Source organism: Amblyraja radiata, chromosome 8 (assembly GCF_010909765.2).
Source record: "Amblyraja radiata isolate CabotCenter1 chromosome 8, sAmbRad1.1.pri, whole genome shotgun sequence".
In the NCBI taxonomy this organism is placed as follows: domain Eukaryota; kingdom Metazoa; phylum Chordata; class Chondrichthyes; order Rajiformes; family Rajidae; genus Amblyraja; species Amblyraja radiata.
Window position 1 is genome coordinate 33,772,478 of NC_045963.1, and position 27,668 is coordinate 33,800,145.

The 27,668-nt window shown below is 39.9% G+C and overlaps 1 protein-coding gene across 1 annotated transcript in view; it reads right to left on the reverse strand.

The window, feature by feature from the left end:
• The window catches only part of srbd1 (S1 RNA binding domain 1), a 222,944-nt gene that overhangs the window by 132,726 nt on the left and 62,550 nt on the right, over positions 1-27,668 (reverse strand). Inside the window, exon 16 of the mRNA XM_033025530.1 lies at positions 21,231-21,322. Coding sequence (XP_032881421.1) covers positions 21,231-21,322 — 92 coding nt within the window. The remainder of the gene's footprint in view (positions 1-21,230; positions 21,323-27,668) is intronic.

The window sequence follows — 27,668 nt, forward strand, 5'->3', positions numbered from 1 at the left end:
GTCCTTTAGCTCAGCACATTAGTACATTGCCTGGATTTGATCTCCTCTACATCTTTGACTTCTGCTTTTCAGCATTTTAGCACAGAAGTTAAACATGTGCTGACCAGCAAGACAGGGTTAACTGATGCTGAAACCACTGGCCACATGCAAGCACAATGCAGTCCAATATTTCATGTCCAAAATCCTGAAACAAAAATATTGCTCCTTCTTTCAAGTAACCATTTTATGCCCCGGATCTAGTGGAGACTCAAAGGGCATCATCTTCATCAGTTATATATCAGATCGAATTACAGAGCAGAACCGCAACACATTGAAACAATAAATACTCAGTTTCCGATTACTGAGCAACCCATTTTTGTCTATTTGCTATGCATTATTATTTAACTCTATATGTTCTAAGAAATGATCAAACAATGATAAACATTCCAAAACACAAAATGAGATAGCAAATTTCATTTCAATGGACAAACTATTTTATCACATTGTTAAACTATGGCAGTAATGCAGAAGTGCCATAGAAAATATAACACCTTCAAGTGCACCTTTTATACGAGACTTTTTTTAAATTTAAGTGCACTCACAATGCAACAAGGAGAAACTAGACCACAGGAAAGGTATGACTGAAAACAATCTTTGGCTCACCGATCTTGCTATTTTAGGTCAAGCAGTTCCCGTGCATGAGAACACACTTCATTCACACAGATTGTGTACTTCCCCCTCTTCACAATGCAAAAGGCAAAAATCAGAGACAATATCAGTCTATTTCCAACACCACCCTGATATTTATTAAAGAAATAAGACCAGAAATTAACGATGATACAGGGCTCTCACTTTTTTTTTTCTCTGATGCCAGCCGGGCAACCTAGGCAGCTTTTTAGGTTGCCAAATGACAGTTGAGGTGGTCATTTAAGACGGCTTGCATGACGCGTGCGATAATGTGCTTGGACGAAGTGCGTAGTTACCAATCAGAATTATGCTCAATGAAGCATTCACATATTATTTCTACTTCAAGTAATGTCACAAACTAAACATATTCACAATTCAAGACATGATATACCACAATGACATGTATAAGTATATTTAATACAATATCTCAACTCTTTTTACACATTGCAATGAATGCAATTTCTATTATTTATTTTCGCTTCCAAACAAAAATATGGTTGGATTATTCAGCGTATGCTCAACCTCGGTGAGACCAAGCGCAGGCTTGGCGATCGCTTTGCACAACACTTCCACTCAGTTCGCAATAACCAACCTGATCTCCCGGTGACTCAGCACTTCAACTCCCCCTCCCATTCTGAATCCGATCCTTCTGTCCTGGGCCTCCTCCATGGCCAGAGTGAGGCCCACTGCAAATTGGAGGAACAGCACCTCATATTTCGCTTGGGCAGTTTACACCCCAGCGGTATGAACATTGGCTTCTCTAATTTCAGGTAGTCCTTGCTTTCTCCCTCTTTCCCCTCTCATTCCCAGCTCTCCCACAGCCTACTGTCTCCGCCTCTTTCTTTCTTTCCCCCTCCCCACCCGACATCAGTCTGAAGAAGGGTCTCGACCCGAAACGTCGCCTATTCCTTCGCTCCATAGATGCTGCCTCACCCGCTGATTTTCTCCAGCTTTTTTGTCTATCACCCATTCACACAAGTTCTGTTATCCCACTCTCCACACCCACTCCCTACACATTAGGGGCAATTTTACAGAGACAAGTTAACCTACAAAGCCAATACGTCTTTGGGATGTAGGAGGAAACGCACACGCTTGCAGGGAAAATGTGCAAATTCAACACAGACAGTGCCCGAGGACAGGATCTCTGGCGTGTGAGGCAGCAAGTCCACCAGCTGTGCCACTATATTTTGTTTTCCAACACATAAAAAATTATACGTTGATAACTTTGGTAACTAAAAATAAATTATCCATTTTCAGTCTTAAATCTCTAAGTGACGCTATGTCCCTCTTTACAGCATTGTATGTTTTAATTCAGTTCAAGACATTGGCCATAAAGTTGCTGCCTAAAGTGCCAGAGACCCGGAATTGATCCTGAATATGGGTGCTGTCTGTATGGAGTTTGCTCCTTTTCCCATTGATCGCATGGGTTTTCTCCGGGTGCTCTTGGTTCCTCCCACATTCCAAAGGAGTGCAGGAACCTTTTTCAGCCCCAACCCAAAACTTAATATTTTCCTTTCGTTCAGAAATTCTGTCTGACCTGTTGAGTTACTCCAGCTTTTTGTGTCTATCTTCAGTTTAAACCAGCATCTGCAGTTCCTTCCTACACACACGATACTATACGATAGAACTTTATTAATCCCAGGTGGAAAATTATGTGTGTGTGGGTTTATACGTTATACAAACACACGCACACACACACACACACACATATATATATATATACTTATATATTCATATATAAATATACAGTTTCGTTTTCTCGTTTATAACATTGTTTACAGAGTACTATGTTTACATATTCTGATGTGCAAGTAAGGATTTCAATGTTCCAACTGGGACGTGAGGGAATAAAACACTCTTGACTTAAGTCGCAAATATGTGGGATAGAACTAGTGTACGGGTGATCGGTGGTCGACGTGAACTCGGTGGGCCGAAGGGCCTGTTTCCATGCTGTATCTTTAAATTAAACTAAAGGGGCTTTCCTACTTGGGTGACCTAATTGGCGAGTTTAGAAGAGTTTGAAAAAATGACATGTTGAAGACCAGCTTCGACTAGCTACGACTAATTTCAGGAAAATTGGACACTGAATAGTGGAGAGAAAAGACGACCTCCTTCGACCTCCCTTCGACTATGATGAAGACAATTATGACTGCCTTCGACTACCCTCGATTACCAACGACTAACATGCCGACCTACTACGACTAAACCTACGAGTAAAAAAAGTATCTATTTTTTCCATGGCAACCTTTTTTTACTCGCGGGCATTTTTTAACATATTAACAGAATATGTAAACATAATTCAGAACAGGAGATAAAAGTTCAGTGGGTCCATATACATAGAAACATAGAAAACAGGTGCAGGAGTAGGCCATTCGGCCCTTCGAGCTTGCACCGCCATTCAATATGATCATGGCTGATCATCCAACTCAGTATCCTGTACCTGCCTTCTCTCCATACCCCTGATCCCTTTAGCCACAAGGGCCACATCTAACTCCCTCTTAAATATAGCCAATGAACTGGCCTCAACTACCTTCTGTGGCAGAGAGTTCCAGAGATTCACTTTCTACTTTGGTGTACCATAACACCAAGGTCACGTTGCATCTCCCCTTTTCCTAATCGGCCACTATTTAGATAATAGTCTACTTTCCTGTTTTTGGCTACCAAAGTGGATAACCTCACATTTATCCACATTATACTGCATCTGCCATGCATTTGCCCACTCACCCAGCCTATCCAAGTCACCTTGCAGCCTCCTAGCATCCTCCTCACAGCTAACACTGCCCCCCAGCTTCGTGTCACCCGCAAACTTGGAGATGTTGCATTCAATTCCCTCGTCCAAATCATTAATATATATTGTAAATAGCTGGGGTCCCAGCACTGAGCCTTGCGGTACCCCACTAGTCACTGCCTGCCATTCTGAAAAGGACCCGTTTATGCCTACTCTTTGCTTCCTGTTTGCCAACCAGTTCGCTATCCATATCAATACTGAACCCCCAATACCGTGTGCTTTAAGTTTGTATACTAATCTCTTATGTGGGACCTTGTCGAAAGCCTTCTGAAAGTCCAGATATATCACATCCACTCGTTCTCCCTTATCCACTCTACTAGTTACTTCCTCGAAAAATTCTATAAAATTCGTCAGACATGATTTACCTTTCATAAATCCATGCTGACTTTGTCCAATGATTTCACCACTTTCCAAATGTGCTGCTATCCCATCTTTAATAACTGACTCTTAGCAGTATTCCCACTACCGATGTTAGACTAACTGGTCTGTAATTCCCTGTTTTCTCTCTCCCTCCCTTTTTAAAAAGTGGGGTTACATTAGCTACCCTCCAATCCTCAGGAACTACTACAGAATCTAAGGAGTTTTGAAAAATTATCACTAATGCATCCACTATTTCTGGGGCTACTTCCTTAATAGACCATATATATATACACAATAAATAAACAGATAAAGTGCAATAGGCTGTTATTGTTCAGAGTTTGGAGTTTGGTGGTGGTCCCTCTAGTTTAAATTCCATTTGGAATATTTTTGGAGGACCAGGAAACCAAGAAGCAAGAGTTACTCCAGGGAGTTACTCCAGCTCCAGGGAGTGATTCTGCTTTGGGTTTCAGCGGTCATGGTGAGGCTGCGACCAGACAGCAACGGCGACCAGATCTCCCACAATGCAAAGGGAGGGAGAAAGTGCCTGGCGCCGACCACTTGCCGTGGCAATGCGCATGTGCAGGGCGGTCGATGATGTGCTGGCCGTAGTTGTGCACATGTGTAAGGCGGCCGGCCGTGCCGGCGGATGAGGAGTGGCCGGAGAGCGTAGTCCCGGCGGCCCGGGCGGAGATGGAGAATGACAGAGAGAGAGAGAGAGAGAGATAGAGAGGGGGGCCCCGCTTAGAGTTGAACGGCAGGTGTCCCGGGTGCATGCCAAGGCGGCAAAAATGACACGGCTTTTAGGTTGCCCGGCGGGACTTTAGGTGGCCATTGGCAACCGGGCAACAGTCAATTTGAGGCCTGTGATATGAAATAAAAGCTATACAACTTTGTTAAGATAATTGGTAGGCCACAAAATTGATAACATTTTAAAAGGAAATGATGACGAGAACATAGAATGTGAGAGTAAACTGGCAAAGAATATATGCTGATCCCCAAGAGGATGAGACCTGGAAATTAAAAATGGGATAAGACATAGTAGCAGAGATAGGAAATAGTTATTTTGTTTCATTTTTCACAACAGTAGAAATAAAAACAAGAGTAATAGATAATTCAGGTGCAATGGGGAAGTAAGAAGTAAAAACAATCTCAATTATTGGAGAAAGAGTACGAGGCGAATGAATTGGACTGAACGCAAATAATCCCTCCAATTTGATGACCTGCACCTCTGGGCTCTTAAAGGAAACTGCTGCACAGGAAATCGATGAATTGGTTGCAATCCACTAAAATCCCTCGATTCTGGAGAGTATATCAGAAAACTAAATGTAATGATTTGAGGAAGGAGGGAGACAGAGGGAAGAGCCTAAGTTAGCCTAACATCTTTCATTGGGAAAACGCTGGAATTAATGTTTACAAAGATATTAGCAGGACAGACAGAAAATCATCACACAATTCAAGCAGTCAACAAAGATAAATGACACTTGACGAATTTGCTAGAGAATGTCACAGGTATTTACCGTGTTGTGTGTGAATAGAGGGAAAATAGCAGATGCGTAGGGTCAGGATAAATGGGTAACTGTTGCACTGGCAACCATCAACAAATCTGCTGGACAGGGACCAGAGACAGAGCTTAAACTATCTACCACCCATTCAAATGACTTGGTTGAAGGGACCAAATGTGCTGCATTGCAATGGGATTAGAGGGGAAAAGTTTTTTTTTGTTACATTGAGTTGATAGTTTGAACTCACTGCCAGAGAAAGTAGTGGAGTCAGATACCATCACAATGTTTAACAGATGTTCGGCAGGCACTTAAATAGGTGAGACGTGGAAGGATCAGGAGCCAGTTACAGATGTCCAATTAGTGCTGGATGTGGTGGGCCGAAGGTTTGGCTTTTGTGCTCGACAACTCGATGACTATTTTCAAAATAAATTCAAAAATAACTATGTCTTCAAACACATATTATATCAAACAGTTTTAAACCAAAATAGCAATCTTTATACTTTACTTTTGAGATGTTTTCTGACTCACAGCAGACGGCAGTGAATTGATAAGTATGATAATAAGCAAGCAGAAATTACTTTTTATAACTATGTTGGTATACTTAAAAAATGCACCTATCAAATGATTAAACAGCTTCCACCTGCTGTAAACCTAATTCATTTTGTTCACTTGACATTTCATTTACATTTTTGCTTTGAAATTCAATACTATTCCAATTCAACCATTCCCTAGCTGTTCAGTTCCAGAACTACTGTACTTATTTCAGGTGAAGACAAGGGTTTACTAAGATGATGCATTCGTAAATCTATATTGAAAATACAAAAAAAGATAATGGGTGTGTTTCCATCAAGCAATTTACAAACCATGACAAACGAAAAACTTCTAATTTTTTGATAGAAATTGTAACCCCGGCAGCAATACATTGTATTTCTCAATGCAGCGGCTAGCTGCAGGTCTGGGATAACGTTCACCAGCTAATCCTTCAATCTATGACTATAGTCATTGGCATAATGACTTTGAATAACATAAGTATGCTGCAAAGCGGGAGTTAATGCATCAAAGGTAAACAGGAAGCATATGATGGATTCAGATAAAAACGAAAGATAACCAAAATACTACTTTTGAAAGCCTTTCTAATTATTCTAATTCTTTAATTGATCTGAAGTAGAATCTTTCAAGCTGCATGAAAGAGGCTTTATTCTAGCATATTTTGTACACTTTCTGCTTATAAAAATCAAAGAACAGTACCAGTGTATTTTGCACACTTGCAGCTAGTTCAAGTATCACTTAGGATAGAGTCCCGTTCCCTTCAATAGTGCTGGGAGTCGGGGATGGAGGGTGGGGAGGTTTGAAAATTGCAGCAGAGTTTTAAAATGTTGAAAAGTAACCTTATATATTGAGGGCACCTTTCTGAAGTAAACTCTTTGACTGTGCTGATACATTATTGTACCTGATATGAACTACTGTGAAGAGATCACCAACTGGCTTTTCTTAAAGTGAGCATTATGTAAATGTTGTACTGCAAGTAAAATCATCAATGTTGAGATTTTTCCAGCATCAAGATTTTGAAAGTATAATACTGCTGCAGAGGATATTATTTAATATCTAAAATTGAGAATGGAATCCCAGTTGTGCAAAATGAGGAGAAAGAAAAACTGAAACATGGTAAACATTTTTCTGTTCGATTTATGGTGAATGCTGCCATCTGGTGTACCAATCAACATTGTGAAAATATTTTTTTACATTCTGTTAGTTGCCAATTCGTGGAGAGGTAAAAACAAAGATTTGTGGAGGGCATAGAGAAAACAGATCCAACACAAAGCTACTACACATGCTAAAGCTTCCCTTTTATCTCCTCGTTCCGAATCTGCTTCTCAGTTATGCTTTGTCTATGGGTAAAACTTGATGCAATAAATGAAATGCAGGCATCCCGCCTACCTTCTAGCGATTCAACTAATCTTACAATGTATGTCATTGTGATGCACATACTGTATGTGCATACACTATGAATTCCAAATATAATATTAATCATAATAAAAATAGACAAATAAGCTATAATTTCCAACAAGAAATTTTTTTTGCTACGCTTTCCTTGAAAAAAAATTTTGCTTATACATACAGACGTGAAAATATGTATCTGTCGATATCACTCTGACTAATGCACTATATCTATTGCAATTCAGTATTAATCTAGATTTAGACCACCCCTCTATTGCACCCAAGTCACACACCAGCTTCTCGTTCTCACTTAGCAAACAACTAACAATGGCCCGTTTCCTTTATCATCGTTACTTTTTTGCATATCTTTCATTCATTTGTTCTATATCTCTCTACATCACCATCTATACACCCCAGGACTTTTTACAGGGGCACGGTGGAGTCTGTACTCACGTACTGCATGAACACGTGGTAGTCCAACTGTAACTGCTCAGACAGGAAGTGTCTGCAGAGGGTAGTGAGGGGATCATTGGCGTCTCCCTACCCTCGGTACAAGAACTGTTCCAGAGCCGCTGCCTGAAAAAAGCACTGAGCATAGCAAAGGACAGACTGCACCCACTCCACACACATCTAGATCTCCTGCCATCAGGAAAGAGATACCTTAGCATCAAAGCCCGGACAACCAGACTGCTAAACAGCTTCCTTCCACAGGCTGTGAGGCTGCTAAACAGTCACTCCACCTGATTCTGCTGCTTTGCACTGACAATTTAATAACTGGCACTGAGTAATAACTCTGGCACTGGCTCTGGCCACTTAAATCAGCTGCCCTGGACATTTTATGACTGTTTTTACTTGTATTTTAATGTTGCTGTTTTTAACCTGCACTTTTTTTTAAACTATTCGTACTGTTTTATCAGGAACTGGATTTTTTTTTAATTGTTTTTATTTTATGTGCGATGCTCCGGTATTCCCTAGGAAACGTCTTCTCATTTGCACTGTACAACTGTTGCTTTGCAAGATGGCAATAAAGGATGATGATGATGATGATGATGATGATGACTCTCGTTTCCCTTTCCCCTGACTCTCAGTCTGAAGAAGGGTCAATGGGAGTGGAGCAACATTTCAGAACTATTGGGAAACTATGGTGACAATATTTCAGAATGAAGGTTATCTGAACCTCAGTAGACCAACTGAAGAGTGCAGATAATTTTTGTCTTTGTGCAGACGCTGATGTTCAAGATATCTTTGACTCAATTGCCAAGATATCTTTGACTCACCCCCCCCCCCCCCCGGACACTCCTCCCACCAGGAAAAAAGAATAATAATTGCACTACTATGACTGTATGCACGTAAATATATTTATTTATTACTCATATTCTATGTCGCTCTTCTAGGGAGATGCTAACTGCATTTCGTTGTCTCTGTACTGTACACTGCACAATGACAATAAATTTGAATCTGAATCTGAAAACATTCAAATAGAAGGGATGGACAAACTTGGATTATTTTCACTGGAATGGCAGAGGCCGATGGGAGACCAGGTGCAAGTATATAAAGGCATATTTAGGGAGTCAGTTTGAACCTTTCTCCCCAGGTGTAAATGTAAAAGACATTGCACATTGACGAAGGGTGATAGGTATCTGGAAGAAACTGCTAGAGGAAGTTAAGCCAGAAACAACATCATTTAAGAAAAGAGTGACAGTGAAGAGGTCATGCCTAGGGTACAGGTAAGAAGTAGACCAGGAAAGGTAGGTAGTAGGCAGAAAGTGCAAGAATCCCCTCGGGCCATTCCCCTTGACAACAGGTCCTTATAATCCTGTTGTGGCAGTGGACCGGTTAGGGAAGTGCAGCAATAGCATCAGTGGTCCAGCCTGCGGTGTTAGCTCCGAGGCACAGTGGGGAAGGGAAAAGTCAAACAGAGCCGTTGTGATAGGTGACTCATTAGTTAGGGACACAGACAGGAGAATGTGTTGCATCAAATGGGACTCCAGGATGATGTGTTGCCTCCCTAGTTCCAGGGTCTACAATGTCTCAGACCTGTTGCAGAACATTCTCAAGGGAGAGGACGTAGCCAACGACGGAAATCGTTGTGCACATTGGCACAAACGACATCGGTAAGAAAAGGGATGAGATCTTCTAAAGTGAATACAGGGACTGGCAGAAGATTAAACAGCAGACCGCAAGAGTAGTAAACTCAGTGCCACATGCTTGTGAGGATAGAAATAGGAATATAGGACAGATAAATGCATGGCTCATGAGTTGATGCAAGTTCAAGTTCAAGTTCAAGTGAGTTTATTGTCATGTGTCCCTGTATAGGACAATGAAATTCTTGCTTTGCTTAAGCACACAGAAAATAGTAGGCATTTACTACAAAACAGATAAATGTGTCCATATACCATGATATAAATATATACACACATGAATAAATAAACTGATAGTGCAAATAACAGAAAGTGGTTGGTAATAATCAGAGTTTTGTCCGAGCCAGGTTTAATAGCCTGATGGCTGAGGGGAAGTAACTATTCCTGAACCTGGTTGTTGCAGTCTTCAGGCTCCTGTACCTTCTACCTGAAGGTAGCAGGGAGATGAGTGTGTGGCCAGGATGGTGTGGGTCTTTGATGATACTGCCAGCCTTTTTGAGGCAGCGACTGCGATAAATCCCCTCGATGGAAGGAAGGTCAGAGCCGATGATGGACTGGGCAGTGTTTACTACTTTTTGTAGTCTTTTCCTTTCCAGGGCGCTCAAATTGCCGAACCAAGCCATGATGCAACCGGTCAGCATGCTCTCGACTGTGCACCTGTAGAAGTTAGAGAGAGTCTTCCTTGACAATCTGACTCTCCGTAATCTTCTCAGGAAGTAGAGGCGCTGATGTGCTTTTTTGATGATTGCATTAGTGTTCTCGGACCAGGAAAGATCTTCAGAGATGTGCACGCCCAGGAATTTGAAGCTCTTGACCCTTTCAACCATCGACCCGTTGATATAAATGGGGCTGTGGGTCCCCCTCCTACTCCTTCCAAAGTCCACAATCAGTTCCTTGGTTTTGCTGGTGTTGAGGGCCAGGTTATTGCGCTGGCACCATATGGACAGTTGCTCGATCTCTCTTCTGTACTCTGACTCATCCCCATCAGTGATACGCCCCACAATAGTGGTGTCGTCAGCGAACTTGATGATGGAGTTCGCACTGTGGTTCGCTACGCAGTCATGGGTATAGAGTGAGTACAGCAGGGGGCTGAGCACGCAGCCTTGAGGTGCTCCCGTGCTGATTGTTATTGAGGCTGACACATTTCCACCAATACGAACAGACTGTGATCTGTGGACGAGGAAGTCCAGGATCCAGTTGCAGAGGGATGCGCAGAGACCCAGTTCTGCGAGTTTGGTAACCAGTTTGGAGGGGATGATTGTGTTAAATGCCGAGCTGTAATCAATGAATAACAGCCTGACATATGAGTTTTTGTTGTCCAAGTGGTCCAGTGCGGAGTGGAGGGCCAGCGAGATCGCATCCACCGTTGATCTGTTGTGGCGGTACGCGAACTGCAGTGGGTCCAGGTTTTTGTCGATGTAGGAGTTGATTTGCTCCATGATCAACCTCTCAAAGCACTTCATCACCACCGGCGTTAGTGCCACTGGTCGATAGTCATTGAGGCATGTCACCTTACTCTTCTTGGGCACCGGTATAATTGATGCCCTTTTAAAGCAGGTGGGGACCTCAGACCTCAGAAGTGAGAGGTTGAAAATGTCCGTAAAAACTCCCGCCAGTTGGTCCGCACAGGTTTTTAGAACACGACCGGGTATACCATCAGGACCAGGTGCTTTTCGGGGGTTCACCCCTCTGAAGGATTTCCTGACATCGGCCTCTGTGACTGAGACTGAAATGCCATCGCAGCGAATGGGGGATCGGGAAGGCACATCAGTATTCTCCCTGTCAAAGCGTGCGTAAAACGCATTGAGCTCGTCAGGGAGTGATGTTACACCGGCATTCGAGCTGCCTCCTGGTTTTGCCTTGTAGGAGGTGATTGCATTCAGGATCAAACCCGCGTCTCTGGCGCTGTAAGGCAGCAACTCTACCGCTGCGCCACTGTGCCGCCCATGTTCCCGTAAAGAGGAGGGATAAGGATGGCAAAGTAAGGGAGCCAGAGGTGATACATTTGGTGAAAAATAATGCGAATGAAAGGTTTAAGAGTTTTAAATCAGGCAGGACCTTTGAGGAATATAAAGAAAGGAGGAAAGTACTCAAGCAGGTGATTAGAATGGCCAAAAGGGGCCCCAAAATGGCTGGCGATTGGATCAGAAAACATTCCAAAACTCTTTATACCTAGTGCCCTCCATAATGGCACAAGACTCATCATTTATTTATTTGTCTCTGTACTCCACAATTTGAGATTAGTAATAGAAAAAAAAAAATCACATGTGGTTAAAGTGCAGTCAGATTTTAATCAATGACTGCTTGTTTTGGAAAATTGAGTATGCCTTTTATATGCTGAAGAGAAAACTGAAGGGGACTAGCCCCCAAAACAAGCATAAGCTAAAGATGGCTGCAATACAGGCCTGGCAGATCTTCACCAGAGAAGACACCCAGCAACTGGTGATGACCATGAATCGCAGACTTCAAGCAGTCATTGCATGCAAAGGATATGCAACAAAACACTAAACATGACTACTTTCATTTACATGACATTGCTGTGTCCCAAACATTATGGTGCCCTGAAATGGGGAGACGATGTATAAACACTGCTGTAATTTCTACATGGTGAAACCAAAATGTGTAAAAATGGCCTTTATTAAAATCTGACAATGCGCACTTTAGCCACAGGTGATTTTTTCTATTACAAATCTCAAATTGTGGAGTACAGAGGCAAATAAATAAATGATGTATCTGTCCCAAACATTATGGAGGGCACTGTATTTTCAAAGGTCAGTGTGGACAATATCAATTAAGGACATTAAGGAGGAGGAGGTGTTGGAGTTCTGGAAGAGCATTAAGGTGGATAAATCCCCAGGACCCGATGGGATTTACCCCAGATTATTGAGAGAGGCAAGAGAGGAGATTATGGGAGCCTAGACAAAAGTCTTTGCATCTTGCCACAGGTGAGGTCTCGGAGAACTGGAGAGTAACTAATGTTGTTCCTCTATTTAAGAAGGGATGTAGAGAGAATCCAGGGAATTATAGACCGGTGAGCCTCACGTCAGTTGCAGGGAAACTTCTGGAGAGGATTCTTCAGGATAGGATGTACTCCCATATGGAAGACAATGGGTCAATTGGGGACAGTCAGCAAGGCTTTGTGCACAGCAGGTCGTGTCTTACTAATTCAATCGAGATTTTTGTGGACGTGACAAAGGTGATCGATGTGGATTGGGCAGTGGACGTTGTCTACATGGATTTTCGTAAGACATTTGATAAAGTCTCCAATGGTAGGCTGATTCAAAAGATTAAGATGCATGGGATTCCTAATGACTTGAACGTATGGTATTGGCTTCCTGATAGAAGAGGGTTGCGGTGGAAGGTTAATAATATTCAGGCTGGCGGTCTGTGACCAGTCGAGTTCTGCATGAATCTGTGCTGGGCTCTGCCGTTTGATATATATAAATGACTTGGACATAAATGTAGATGGCTTAGTTAGCTAGTTTGCAGATGATACCAAGATTGCTGGGGTAGCAAACTCCAGGAAGGCTGTCAGAGTATGCAGCGGGATATCAATCAGCTACAGAAATGAGAAATGACAGATGGAGTTTAATCCATGCAAGTTTGAGGTGTTGCACTTTGGGAGGTCAAATGTAAAGGGAAAATATACAATTAATGGCATGACCCTTAACAGCATTGATGTACAGAGCGATCTTGGGGTCCAAGTCCATAACTCCCTGAAAGTGGAAACATAAGTAGGTTGGTAAAGGCGGCACATAGTATACTTGCTTTCGTAGGTCAGGGCACTGAATATAAGAGTTAGGAAGTTTATAGGACTTTGGTTAGGCCACATTTGGGGTATTGTGTGCACCTTATAGAAGTATATAAATTGAGAGACACAGATTGGGTAGATAATGTCTTTTCTCCAAGATGGTAAAATCAAATACTAGAGGACATAGCTTTACAGTTTGAGAGGCAAAGTGTAAAGGAGATGCATGGGGAAAGTTCTTTTTTTTTTTTACACACGGTGAGTGCCTGGAACAAAGAGACTTTTGGATGGGCATATGGATATGCAGGGATGGAGGGTTTTGGGTTATGTGCAGGTAGATAGGTGATGGTCTAGGCATCATGTTCTGCAAAAACATTGTGGGTCATATGTCTTGGTCTCGTGCTATACTGTTCTAGATTCCATGTAATTGCAAAATTATGAAACATTATATAATCATCAGTAAACATCATATTTCTGATCTTATGAGAATAGGAAGGCCAATGATGAAATACCCAAAACATTTGGACGAATGGACAGTGCTGTTGTACTTCTGAAGCAAAGTTGATTTTGCAGAATTGATCAACCTCCAACTACTACATCGACATCTCTAGCTATCAGACTTTTTACTTTAAAGAGGTTAGCAGCCAAGTAGCCCAGTTAAAACCCCAAATTAACATTTGTGAAGAGGTCATTGGCACATAAATGCTGCTCTATCTGTATATTCACTATTTCTAAATTGTCTCCCTCACATCTTGGTGGTACAGCATTTTGTTGTGGAATTTCAATGCTAGGTGTTCATATCAGTTAGGGAAGATTACAAGATTGAACTTACGCTACTTACCAGAGGTGAAAGATAACATTTCAATGGAATTTTAAGTTTTGACCGTCGTTTGACCATTTCAGTCTGTCATTTGCTTTAAATGTTCGCAGGCTGGCTACAGAACCAGCCAACACTGCACTCAAAGATTTTGGATCATAGCACATTTCTAAGCAGATGAATTAAAGTCAGGCAGTGGTAAGTTTGCTTCCATTGTAATGGAAGATAACTGAAATTCATTTGTGATTCATTGTTAATGCTCCCATGTCATTTAAAAGTTTTTCTTGAGGAAGAGGGAGAAGATATGGAAACAAAATATTCCCGAATGTTTTATTTGATTCCTCCCAGAAAACCGCACAATAAATGGAAGTAGGTAGGCTGCCTTCTGTATCACTATGAATGGGGCAACGTGTGGGACAGATGGGAGAAATAAATTAGAAATATGACTGCAAATATGAACTACTAGTCTGCTAACAAATTGGTTCTCCAAATCTGAGCACATTCATATTTTCTTTCGCCTTCAATAAAATATTAAAGTAGATCCTCAAACTAGTACCCTGTTATAAAATCTGGTTCCTATTCAAACATGCTATAAAGTGAGATGCAGAACATTTTATAACCTCAAAATATGAGCTCAGGGTCAATGAACTTCCAAGTGTTTTGTGATATTTATTGGGCCATATGTTTAACACCCGAGATACACTTCAGCAATATTTATTTTTTATTTTTAAACATAACATTTATTTCTACATGATTCACAAAAGGTCCTCATAAAATACAAATTGTTAGTGTCCTGCAGTTTTCAGTTTCCAACATTTATTTGGCGACTTGAGACTGAAGTTTAATTGAACCTTTACAGACAGTGCAAGTATAGGAACTTCACTTCAGTTTTGTCTCATACTCATAGAATTCAAGTGACATCCCCAAATTTCTAAATTCTCGCACACTGGTTAGTCCCCTTTCACCGATTCATATTTAATCTGTTGTCAGTGGTCTACAGCACCAGTTCAAAATTTCCCAAAGGCAATCAACAAGCTTGCATGAAAAATATGTGGTTATTAGCCTTCAGAAACAACACTCGTTCAATATGTTATTTACTATAGGTAAAACCATGTACAATTTAATAGCCCATTACAAATGGGTATGGGATTTAAATTAAGCTGCTAATAAATAAATATCTAGAATAAATTTTAAAAATGTGTAATCTCTCCCATTTTTAACCTGCACTCATTGCCAATCCACAACTACACATGCATCAATTAATACAAAAATTGTTCCAGATTCTTGCTTCTTCAGTTTCTTGTGCATCAACAAAAATGCAGTGTCCTTGACCAGGTCAAGGATACACCGCTTGGGAAATCAAAGTAACAAACTCTTGTGATACTGCATATAAGTAGATTGAGGTATTGTATTGCTTCTAAGGCATGAAAACTTTAAACTTAAAGTTCTTAAAGGAATGCTAATTGAATCAAAATGCTAATTCAGAGGATACAACATCAATTTACCATAAACTGAAGATAGAAACAAAATGCAGGAGTAACTCAGCGGGTCAGTTAGCATCTTTGGAGAAAAGGAATAGGTGACATTTCGGATCAGAACCCTTCTTCAGACTGCCCCGAAGACAGACACAAAATGCTAGAGTAACTCAGTGGGTCAGGAAGCATCTCTGGAGAAAAGGAATAGGTGATGTTTCGAGTCAGAACTCTTCTTCAGACTGCCTGACCCGCTGAGTTACTCCAGCATTTTAGTTTAGTTGAGTTTAGAGATACAGCGCAGAAACAGGCCCTTCTGCCCACTGGGTCTGCGCTGACCAGTGATCCCCGCATATTAACACTATTCTACACACGCTAGGGACAATTTTTACATTTACCAAGCCAATTTACTTACATACATGTACATCTTTGGAGCATGGGAGGAAACCGAAGATCTCGGAGAAAACTCACGCAGGTCATGGGGAGAACGTACAAACTCCGTACAGACAGCACCCGTAGTCGGGTTTGGACCAGGGTCTCCGGCAATGCAAGCGATGTAAGGCAGCAACTCTACCGCTGGGCCACGGTGCCGCCCTTAGTTCTGTGCCTGCTTTACCATGAACTGGTCTGATACTACATCAATCTGCCGAGACTTTGAGTAGAAATTATTTAGGTTCCAAATCAAAAGTAACAATATAGTGCATCAAAATATATTTCATTCTAATGCATTAGCATGGAAAATCTTAATATCATAAAAATGTACTTTTAAAACAACCATCCTTAATTGCTACTTAAAAAAGACACAAAGTGCTGAAGCAACTCAGCGGGTCAGGCAGCATCCCTAGAGAACACAGATAAATGATGCTTCGTCAGAACCCTTCTTCAGATGTCAGATATGTGAGGAAGAGTACCGACCCAACATGTCACCTATCCATGTTCTCCAGGAATGCTGCCTGACCCACTGAGTTAATCCTGCACTTTGTGTCAGTTTTGCAAACCAGCATCTGCATTTCCTTGTTTCTACACTTTAATTTCCACTGAATTAAGAGAAGCACGGAAACAGGCCCTTAGGCTCAGCTTCTCCATGCCAACCAATATGCCCCATCTACATGGCTGCATTTGGCCCATATCCTTATAAACCATTCCTATCCAAGTACCTATCCAAATGTCTTTTAAATGTTGTTATAGCATGGTAAAGGATGACAAATACCCTGCCCATTCATGAACCACGTGGGCTTTTATGATGATTCAATAATTTCACACGATTTAATGACTTTGGTTTAAAATTCCAGATTTCAACATTACAGCTGCTCTGTTGGGATTCACATTCATCCCTCTGGAGCAATGGGTCAAAACCCTGACTATTAGTCAACCAACTTAACGTTCTGCTACTCTTCTCAATGACTTACTACTATCGTTCGGTAATTTTAAAAAGTCCTGGATTTTTGTAAACACCAAATTATTGAAGGCGAAATGCAATAGAAATTACCTGTTTGTCATGCCGTTATAATAGACCTTCAAAAGATGATCAAGGTGCTTGGAAAATGTCAGCCAGGTTTAGTGCGCAGAACATTTAGAAATGGCTACCACTTCCACAAAGTGGGAATCTTTTGCTACTGACCTATAAATTACACCATGAACTATGTCATTTCACATACGATAGCTGCCTGTTTGATAAGCAAAATCTCATTGAGATTCTGATAATAATAAAAGATTGATGCAGATCCAGTCAAATCCAATACAATGATAACTGCCACCTGAAGTTTTGTAAGCTAAAACTAGTAGTTTGTGATTCATAAAGTATAACATATGGATACAAAGAACAAGAATAAGCAACATTATTGACCAAATGCAATATCTTTATTTGTGGCTGCATCATATACAGGCTTGCTTTAACTCAGGGGTCGGCAACCTTCGCCCCATGGGCCGGATGCAGCCCGTAACCTGAAATCATCCGGCCCGCAGGCGTATTTATTTTCAATTAGTTTTCACAACCTGGGAACTGTAGCCAGTCCCGGGGCCGCGAGCCGACCTGGGAACTGCAACTAGTCCCGGAGATGAGAGTTGATCTAGGAACTGCAGCTTGTGCCTGGGCATGCAGGCGACCTGGGCGCTGCAGCCAGTCCCGGGGACGCGAGCTGATCTGGGAACTGCAGCTCGTCCCGGGGCATGCAGGCGACCTGGGCGCTACGGGGCAGGCGAGCCGACCTGGGAACTGCAGCCAGTCCTGGGGACGCGAGCTGATCTGGGAACTGCAGCTCGTCCCGGGGCATGCAGGCGACCTGGGCGCTACGGGGCAGGCGAGCCGACCTGGGAACTGCAGCCAGTCCTGGGGACGCAAGCTGATCTGGGAACTGCAGCTCGGTCCGGGGCACGCTGGCAACCTGGGCGCTACAGCCAGTCCAGGGGCACACGAGCTGATTTGGGAACTGCAGAAAACTAATTGAAAAATACTTGAAAACTAATGCGAAAAACAACACCAAGTGTCACACGCGATAAATGTGGCCCACCATCCGCTCACAGAAATGGGATCTGGCCCCTATGCAGAACAAGGTTGCTGACTCCTATTTTAAGTGCAAGATTTTAAATATATAATTTACAAAAGGTCTTCCAGATAAAATGTAAAAATGCATTCCAAAATTAATTAATGCAAATTCTATAAAGTTCGCTAAAATAATGACCGACATAGGATCAGCAGTAAAAAAGTGTGTTACTTATTAAAGATTTTGTATTATCTAACGATGGCTGAGAATTATGTAAGAATTTTAAAAAGTGCTGACCAATGCTTTTTTTCTTTTTATAAGTGACCTTTTCCTTCATGTTGCTGAAAGCAAGAGATGCTCTTTTAAGTTTAAGGTTAAACTAGACAATATCTTAAGTTGACATTGCGGCCACATTCCCACACACCTAATTTTTTAAATGCTTTTATTTCCTCAAGAAATAGTCAGAAGGAATTATGTTTGCTCTAAGCTTTACTTGTATTCACACAAAGTACTACGACAGCCGTGACTGTACACCTATTTTCATGACACATCCTCTAGGGTACGACCTCACAGATATTACAACTTCAAATTCATAACAAGGGAAGCCAGAAGGCATTTCACCAAGGCAAAGTGTAAGCAGCTTGCTCCTGTTTAAGTGTAAATTAATCCAATGGATTCTGGCCTTTGGAGAAATGACAGGCAGATGGGAGTTGACAATACTTCAAAATGTGACCTTTTGCTCTATGGTGCCCTTATCTTTGGGATGCTCCTTCAAGCAGTGCTGTCTAAGACCGAGTTTGCTGATGCTCATAAAAAAAACTTTTATTTTTAGCTACCACAATCAAGTATCCCTCAATCTGTAATTGCAAAATTTCCATTTAAAATAATTTTACTTTAAGAATGTCAAAAACTAAGGCATGACATATGTTTTAAAAACCGGTCTAAAAACCGATAAAAAGAATCAACAAATATGAAACAGTTTTGTATTGAGGGATAAAAATTCATTCTTGGTCACAATGTCATCTAAATGAATTTTGAAAGCCAAGTATTACTAATATTATGGATTAATAAGAATTAAAGAACACATTTCTAATTCCTTGCCCTTTTACTCTGCACTTCTGAACATTGCGTAACATCTTAGAAAAGTATTAACTATATTACATATCAAATCTAAATGTGAATGGAAAATTTCATTTATATGCAACAAATATTTATATTCAATTAAAAAATATTAAAAAGCATTTGATTAAACTAATATCTATCTGAAAAAACAAATTCAGCCTGAATTGTACAGCTCCATGTTGGGAGATCATTTGCTCCTCAGAAAAGAAATGGCTTATTAAAACATATACTTGGTAGATTCCAAATGAAATCTTTGTCATTTAAAACACTGATCTTACAGAACAGACCATTTCCTGTGAAATAGTTGGCAATGATCCAATCCACATTGGGAGATATATGATTACGTTATTCTGTTAATTTATACGTGGACATGGGCAAGAATAGGAAACAATAATTTCAGCACTAAATTTTTATTCCACTAGCAAATTGCATATTTGTTTGAGAAAATATCTTTGCAGTTAAAACAATTTGAAACATACTTGCAATATATAAACTTAAAATTCAAACTATGACACAAACATTTTTTTCAAAATGGATGTGCTTTATTTTCATTAAGTGACGGATATATTAGTAATCAAGATAAAGTGACAAATATATTGGAAGTCAAAATATTTCTGATTCTTTTACACGCCACAATGGTTCAATGGTTAACTGTATAGTTAGAAGGTTCTAATTTTTAACCTGACTATCTCATGACTAGAGAGGATATTTAAGCACTAAAAAACTGAAATAGGCAGGCAAAAAGTCATAATAAAGTAACAAAAAAGGCACGAAAAAGGCATTTATTTACAAAAATAGGCATAAATGGGCAATTATTTACACCAAAATATGGTTCAAAATAATATAAAGGTATACTATATTAAATGACCAAAAGTTGCCTAGTGTACATAATTACTAGCATTTTTTTCAAATTATCTTGTGTTAAACTATGCCGTCCGTCAGACAGAATATGCTTATGTAGTGAGGAAACAAGCTTGGGTATTTCGCTTGGGTAGTCTACACCCCAGCGATATAAACATTGACTTCTCTAATTTTAGATAGCCCCTGTTTTCTCCTTCCTCACCATCCCCTTTCCCAGCTCTCCTTCAAATCCTACTGTCTCTGCCTCTTCCTTTCATTTCCCCCCCCCCCCCCCACATCAGTCTGAAGAAGGTGAAGAAGGGTCTCGGCTCAAAACGTCACCTATTCCTTCTCTCCATAGATGCTGCCTCACCTGCTGAGTTTCTCCAGTATTTTTTGCCAAGCTTCGATTTTTCCAGCATCTGCAGTTCTTTCTTAAATCGATCTTGGAGAAGACTGAACCAGCGGGCAGCGGCACGAATGAATGAACAACCGACGGTGGCGCCCCCGGTTTTACCCCGGTGGTGGAAATTTTCTTTTAAGTTATACTATGTTAACACGTTAATAATAACATTAATATTAACGTGTTAACATAGAAAACGTCATTGTAATCACGGTACAACTAGAGAAAATAGCACGACCTTTTAGCAAAAAAGGCTGATTTAGGCACTCGATCGTGAAAAAGGCATTATCCAGGTGAAATCATCAAAAAAGGCATGAAAAGGCACATGGCATTTATGGCAAAATCCTGCCTCTGCTCATGACGAAGCAAACGTCTGCACAATGTGGAAGTGATGTAGCTGAGGATGTGGAATAGTTACAAAATGGCCTATTGATTATAACAAGTTGAAGTATTTAAACCATAGTGTAACTAAATGGAATGGAACATTAAAATAGGCTTTTATAACTTTTAATTTGAACTTTTAGCAAGACGTGAATATTGCAGCACTTTAACGTTTCCTCAGTCATTTAAATAAATTATCTAGTGAGCAGTAGAGGCACGCAGACAAAGAAAGTCTTGGAGAATCAGCCAAGGTTTGGCAAAGGGGATAAACTAGGACATGATTTGGTGATTCCTGATAAAGGAGCACATTAGCACAGTTAAGGATTTGAATATGATGCCCACTGACAAGACTATTTTAAAAGTCCAATTTCAGAAAGTATAGTTTTGCTATCAAATTGTTCAAGAAGAAAAACAATGCCCTCTGTGTTTTGCTCAAATTGGAATTTTGGCCTTTGATTGCAGTGCTTGAGCCACATGACAAGAATTATGTTTAAAAAAGCCAGCAATCTAAATATTTGATTAATACAATGCATCGTTTTACATAAATGATTAATTGAAATTTAGCCTACCTGCACTTCTGATATTAGGATCCAGGTCAGGCATCTCTTTAGCAGCCTCTGGGCTAACACTGTATATGGAGGCACCAGCTTCATTGGTAATACTGTAAAAGTTATTTTTTAAAAGATTTTTGATTTAATAAACACAAAGATTCATTGTTCTAAACCATAAAACCATAGAACACAAGGTCTTATTCACTCCACTCTAGAACACAAGACATGCCTCACCCTTACAGACTCCAATAGTATTATCATGTTCTTGGCCATCCTGAGAGTACTGCATCAACATCATATGAAGTATGATGGTATTACAGAGACACTCATTTTGTTGCTCAGCACACATTCAATTAGATGGATTCACTTTCCCTTAATTTCCAAAGCAAACCCCATAAAACTGCCTGTGTGGCTTTCTTAAGGCCTGCAAGCAACTAAATTGAACCTCTCTCTGATGCTGATGCTTCAGTGCAAAAAAAGCACCATGCATCAATGTGGTAAGTAGCAGAAGCCAGAAATGTCCTGATATATTGTCCAGATGCATATTATTTTGCCTTAAATAGTTATGTTTCATTTTCCCCAACATGAATCAGCAATTTCAGGAGAGGCAAGATAAAGTGAAGAAAATAATTTGCTTCACAATCTCTCTCATGAAATTACTTTGATAAATAACTGGGTGTCTTTTTGTTCCAATTAATGGATCAAAACATTATTTTAAAGAAAATAATTAACACAAATTGCAAAATGTTGAATGCATAAAATAACAAAAGATTTAGAAACCAAAAATGCTTTATTTATTTAGCTCAACACAAATCTAAGATTAAAACAGCATTATATATGAAAACAAAATCGGAAAAGGATTAAATTTTAAATGCAATTGATCTTCAAATATTCATATTGTTCCAAGAACCTTAAATATTTTACCATTGCAAGGCCCTTTGGGTAAATGGGAGAGAGAGAGTAAGTGTGAAAGAGGACATATTTAACATCCCTGAGTGACTATTATGATTTGTTATTTTATCCTGCATCTATTCAAGTTGAAAGAATTGATGAATAATCTTCAAATGAAAGAAGCAGTGTTATATTATTGTGGCAATATCGCCATCTAATGGCTATATGTCCCGCTTTCTACATTGATTACTTGTACTCAATTTTAAGAAATAATGTTTATAATTTAATAAACTTTAAAAACTGAGGTCTGATTAAAATTAAAGATATCTTTTGGTGAAATATATCACAACCACCATCGAGAATAAGCATTTAAGAAGAACTGAGATGCAATATTTTTGGTTGGCTTTATTAAAAATATTGCTTGTGAAATATTTTGAGATTTATTGAAGACCAATGAGCTATTTTGTTGTCACAAAATCCTCTTGCCCAACATGCTGCAGTGATGTTAGAAAAGCTTATTCCAAGGAAATTTAACAGAATAAGTGTTTTATGAAAATACATTCTCTGACATTCAATAGCCTGATGGCAAGATGGTCATTCAATGCAAGTAAACTTTAGGCAAATACATTAACAAAACATACACACCTAGATAAAAGGTTAAGACATTCAGGACGAGTAACCCCGGCCCCTCCCTCCACACCCCATTTAATAAAATTAGCTCGGTTCACTCTACCAGGTAAATCAAAAAATCAAGTAATGGAGTTATTCAGCACAGAAATAGGCCCTTTGGTCTAACTAAAATGCCTACCTGAGCAAGCCCCATTTGCCTGCATTTGATCCATATACCTCCAAAACTTTTCTGTTCATGAACCTGTCTTTTGAATGTTGTAATTGTAACCACCTCTTCCACGTTCCCTGGCAATTCCTTCCATCACTCTGTGTGACAAACCTCCCCCTTGTGTTCCCTTCAAATCTTGACCATCTCATTTTATGGCTTCCAGTATTAGACTCCCTTACCCTTGGAAAAAGACTGTGACCATCCACTCTATCTATGCTCCTCATGATTTTTACCTCCACAAGGTCACCCCTCAGCCCCTTCATTCCAAGGAAAGCAGTCCCAACCTATTCAGTCTCTCCCTTAGAATCCAATCTCTCCAGTCACCAACTTGCGAATCTTTCTGCATCCTTTCCATTTTAATCACATCCTTATGATGCCGATCACTGTACGGAGTGACTGCATGGGATTTCTCTGGGTGCTCCAATCACTTCCCACACTCCAAAAACGTGCATGTTTATAGATTAATTGGATTCTGTAAATTGTAAGTAGTCCCTAGTGTGTAGGATAGTGCTAATGTACGGGATGATCGCTGGTCAATGTTGACTCAGAAGGCCAAAGGACCCGTTTCCACGCTGTATATTTAAGGTGCTATAGTAAAGTCCAATCAACCTTTGCAGGTTCCTTTTCAATGCCATCAAAATTAGAAGGTTGATCTATGTTGATCCTAATACAACTGATGATCTACAGGTGAAATACTATTAAAAAAAAAAAATAGTTGAGCAATTCTCAAAACATCTCACCAACCAAGAGTAGAGTATTTAGACAAATCAAAGTAGTAAATGGATGAAAGGTATGAATATAGATTATGAAGATTCCATCCCTGGATTTCACTATTAGGCAGTAAATAAATGTACTAAAGGACAACTCCAAATCATAGACAGATGTCAAAACACTTTATTCGAGCAATGAACCAACAGATATCTGGCAGGCTCAAATTTATAACCATTGGGAAACAGAGATCTGCTTAATTTTATTAATTCAGTGAACGTGCTGCAGATGGAATCTAACCAAGCTTTCACTCAAAGTTGAAAGGCAACTTTCTGACCCTGCAGGAACAGAGTGTGGTTCATATTATAAAGTTCAATCGAGTACTTCAACCATGATGAAGCATACTAACAGGGCTAACAAAGTTAGTGTTCGGGAATCAGAAACCACGTGCCCATGGCCATTGTGCCAGCACATAAAGTCATCTGTAAGGGAATTTGCAAGTATAGTATGTTGTAACATATCTTCTGATAACTGCATATAAGAAGACAATAATAGCAGAAAAATATTTAACAAATTGGAATGGTAAGCAGATGCTTCCTGATTGAAAACATACATGTGATGACAAATTCCAATAGCACAATACAATTGCTTTTAGTCGCACCACAGATTTTTCTCTCAATTCTGATGCTAAATCTAGTCATACACGGGAAAGGCAGAGCCGGGCTGCAAGTCTGGGGCCGCACCGCCAGCCCAGGACCACCCCGGACAGGGACAGGACACCCGGGTGGGACGGAGACTGCCGAGCAGCAACTCAACAGCGCCCGCAGCGCCGGAGAGCCAGGCCTGACCCCGACCACGGACGAAACGCAAGCCTGCACACACGCAACGCAGCACCACCGTTGCCGAGACCTGGGCATGCGCAGTCAGAATACCAAACTTGCTTATTAGGTTGATAATTACATTTTACTATACTTCAAGTGATTGATTACAAGGAATTAACAAAAAGTTGATAATTTTTAAAATTCACAAAAGCCTTTGCCACAACATTTGAAATGAGTCATTTAATAAAACATGAGGGAGCAATTTTTTACTTTTGTTTAATATTGTTGTCGCTTTGCTGACTTGCATAATTATTTCAGGCTCATTACATTCAATTTCAAGACCGCTATTTAACATTGGCAAAAGTGCTTTCGGGTACATCTGTGCTATTATTCAAGTTCATTACACTCAGTTATATTCTGGAGACAAGACGTTTTCCTTTTTTTGCAAATTATTTGAAATGGTCCCCACAGTAAATCCAGACCTAGACTTACTATGACACTTAAGTTTTGTTGCTAAAGATTTCTGGATTCTGCTAATCCACAATCACATTACATACAAACTGCAAATTATGAATATGTCATAGGATTGTTTACATACAAGATCATCCAAAAAAATACTTTCCGTTGGTTAAAATGCATTCACCACTTTGAAATATTTATTCTTGCAGTTAAAACTTCATAAAAGTGAACCAGCATTTTCTTTCAGAGGCTACATAATATTCTTAGCTGCTTATGTCAAGATTCAAATTCAGGACATTTTTCTCAGATTTAACTTTAATCTGATAATTACTGCAGACATCTTTAAGACTTGCACTTATATAGCAACTCACAGTGCTTGGTAACCAATTAATTGCTTTTGAAGTGGAATCAATTCTGTTTTGACAATGTTTTTTGTGGAATAAATGTTAGCCAGACTATCAGAAAAGATCTACACACTCCTTCAAAAGTGCCACCTTTGACATTCACCTGAACAGGCAGATAGGACCTTGGTTTAACATCTCATGTGAGAATTGCACTGAAATGTCAGCCTTCATTATATCCAGGGCTGGAGCATGAACACAACCTTCTGACAAAGAGGCGAGAGTTCTATTACTGAGACAAGCAGACACTGAGAGTATTGAAAAGACAAAGCTTTGATAGCACTAAAACTTTAATCTGCAATAAGACAAAGTAAATATAATTGAAGTGTACAAAATATTTAAATTCCACTAACATCTCATCTGCAAGCAAATTAGTCAAATGAGCAAGATGAATTTGGAGAAGGCACGAGGAGGTCAGAAAGGAAATTAAGTAAATTTCCCCCATCACCTCATCAAAATTAACCAGTTACACTCTCAGTTCCTCAATTCGATATTTTTGTTTGTTCCCGCTTCAAATTCTGATAATGTATTGAGGAAGAGATAAGTAGTCCTTAGTAAAAATTGTTGATTAAGTCATCGCTAACCTAGAAATTCTGAGCAGACCGCTCACAGTGTAAAACTAAATTGGAGTAGGATATTATAACACGTATTATAACATATAACATATAACAATTACAGCACGGAAACAGGCCATCTCGACCCTTCTAGTCCGTGCCGAACACGTATTCTCCCCTAGTCCCATATACCTGCGCTCAGACCATAACCCTCCATTCCTTTCCCGTCCATATAACTATCCAATTTATTTTTAAATGATAAAAACGAACCTGCCTCCACCACCTTCACTGGAAGCTCATTCCACACAGCCACCACTCTCTGAGTAAAGAAGTTCCCCCTCATGTTACCCCTAAACTTCTGTCCCTTAATTCTCAAGTCATGTCCCCTTGTTTGAATCTTCCCTACTCTCAGTGGGAAAAGCTTATCCACGTCACCTCTGTCTATCCCTCTCATCATTTAAAAAAGCTGAGGTTGATTATACAGCCTCCGATTCAATTATTATTATACCTTTTACATTGCAATAGACACTGCATCCAGATTTAATGCCTGCCATTATTGTGGTAAGCATTGGTTATATCTCTTCTGTAGCCAACTCCCTTTCTTTAAAGGTTGGAAAATAAAAAAGAAAATTAAATCCCAGATATGATTGAAGATTTCATATAATTTGCCTTTATATGTTATATTTGAAATAATCCTAATATTCCATTAACCTTTTTGATTCATTCATTAAATTTGAGATATGTGCACATTGATACCTATATTTGCTTGCTGCTTTAGTGCTACTTGTATACTTCTCATGCAGATCAACAGTGACAATTGGCTGTTAAGAATAAATGCAAAAATAATCTAATACAAATTTCCCTGTGAATGATCATGACTGGTATGACATTTTCTCATAATGCTATCAAATAAATTTTGCATCTCAAATATATACTTAGTTAAGAGATAGTTCTGAGCTAAAATGTTAATATTTGCCATTCATTCTTACTTCTGATCCTAAGGGAGCAATCACTCTGCAAGTCTTTCTGGAGACTTGAAATCAACATATGTGACAAATACACCTTGCAATACTATATAAGTGCATAAAAATAAAATACTTTTACATTTTAAAGAGGCCAACAAGAATGGAACAACGTGCAAATTATACAGGACAAATTGCCAGAAGATGTACAAAGAGTAGGAGTAAACGGATCCTTTTCACAATGGCAGGCAGTGACTAGTGGGGTACCGCAAGGCTCAGTGCTGGGACCCCAGCTATTTACAATATATATTAATGATTTGGACGAGGGAATTGATTGCAACATCTCCAGGTTTGAGGATGACACAAAGCTGGGGGGGGCAGCGTTAGCTGTGTGGAGGATGCTAGGAGGCTGCAAGGTGACTTGGATAGGCTGGGTGAGTGGGCAAATGCATGGCAGATGCAGTATAATGTGGATAAATGTGAGGTTATCCACTTTGGAGGCAAAAACAGGAAAGTAATAATTATAATAATAACTTTATTTATAAAGCACTTTAAACAACTGCAGTTGCCACAAAGTGCTGTACATGAGAACTCATGAACAAAAAACTATTACAAACAATTAAAAACCATTAAAAACCGTAAAACGAAGGACTATAAAAAACACACTAAAAATTAAAAGACATTAAAAGCACTAAAAACAGGAGCAATGCCTCAGCCAGTGTCGAAAGCCAAAGAATAAAAATGTGTTTTTAGGGAGGATTTGAAGATGGACAGTGAGGGGGCCTGTCTGATGTGCAGCGGCAAGGTGTTCCAGAGTGCCGG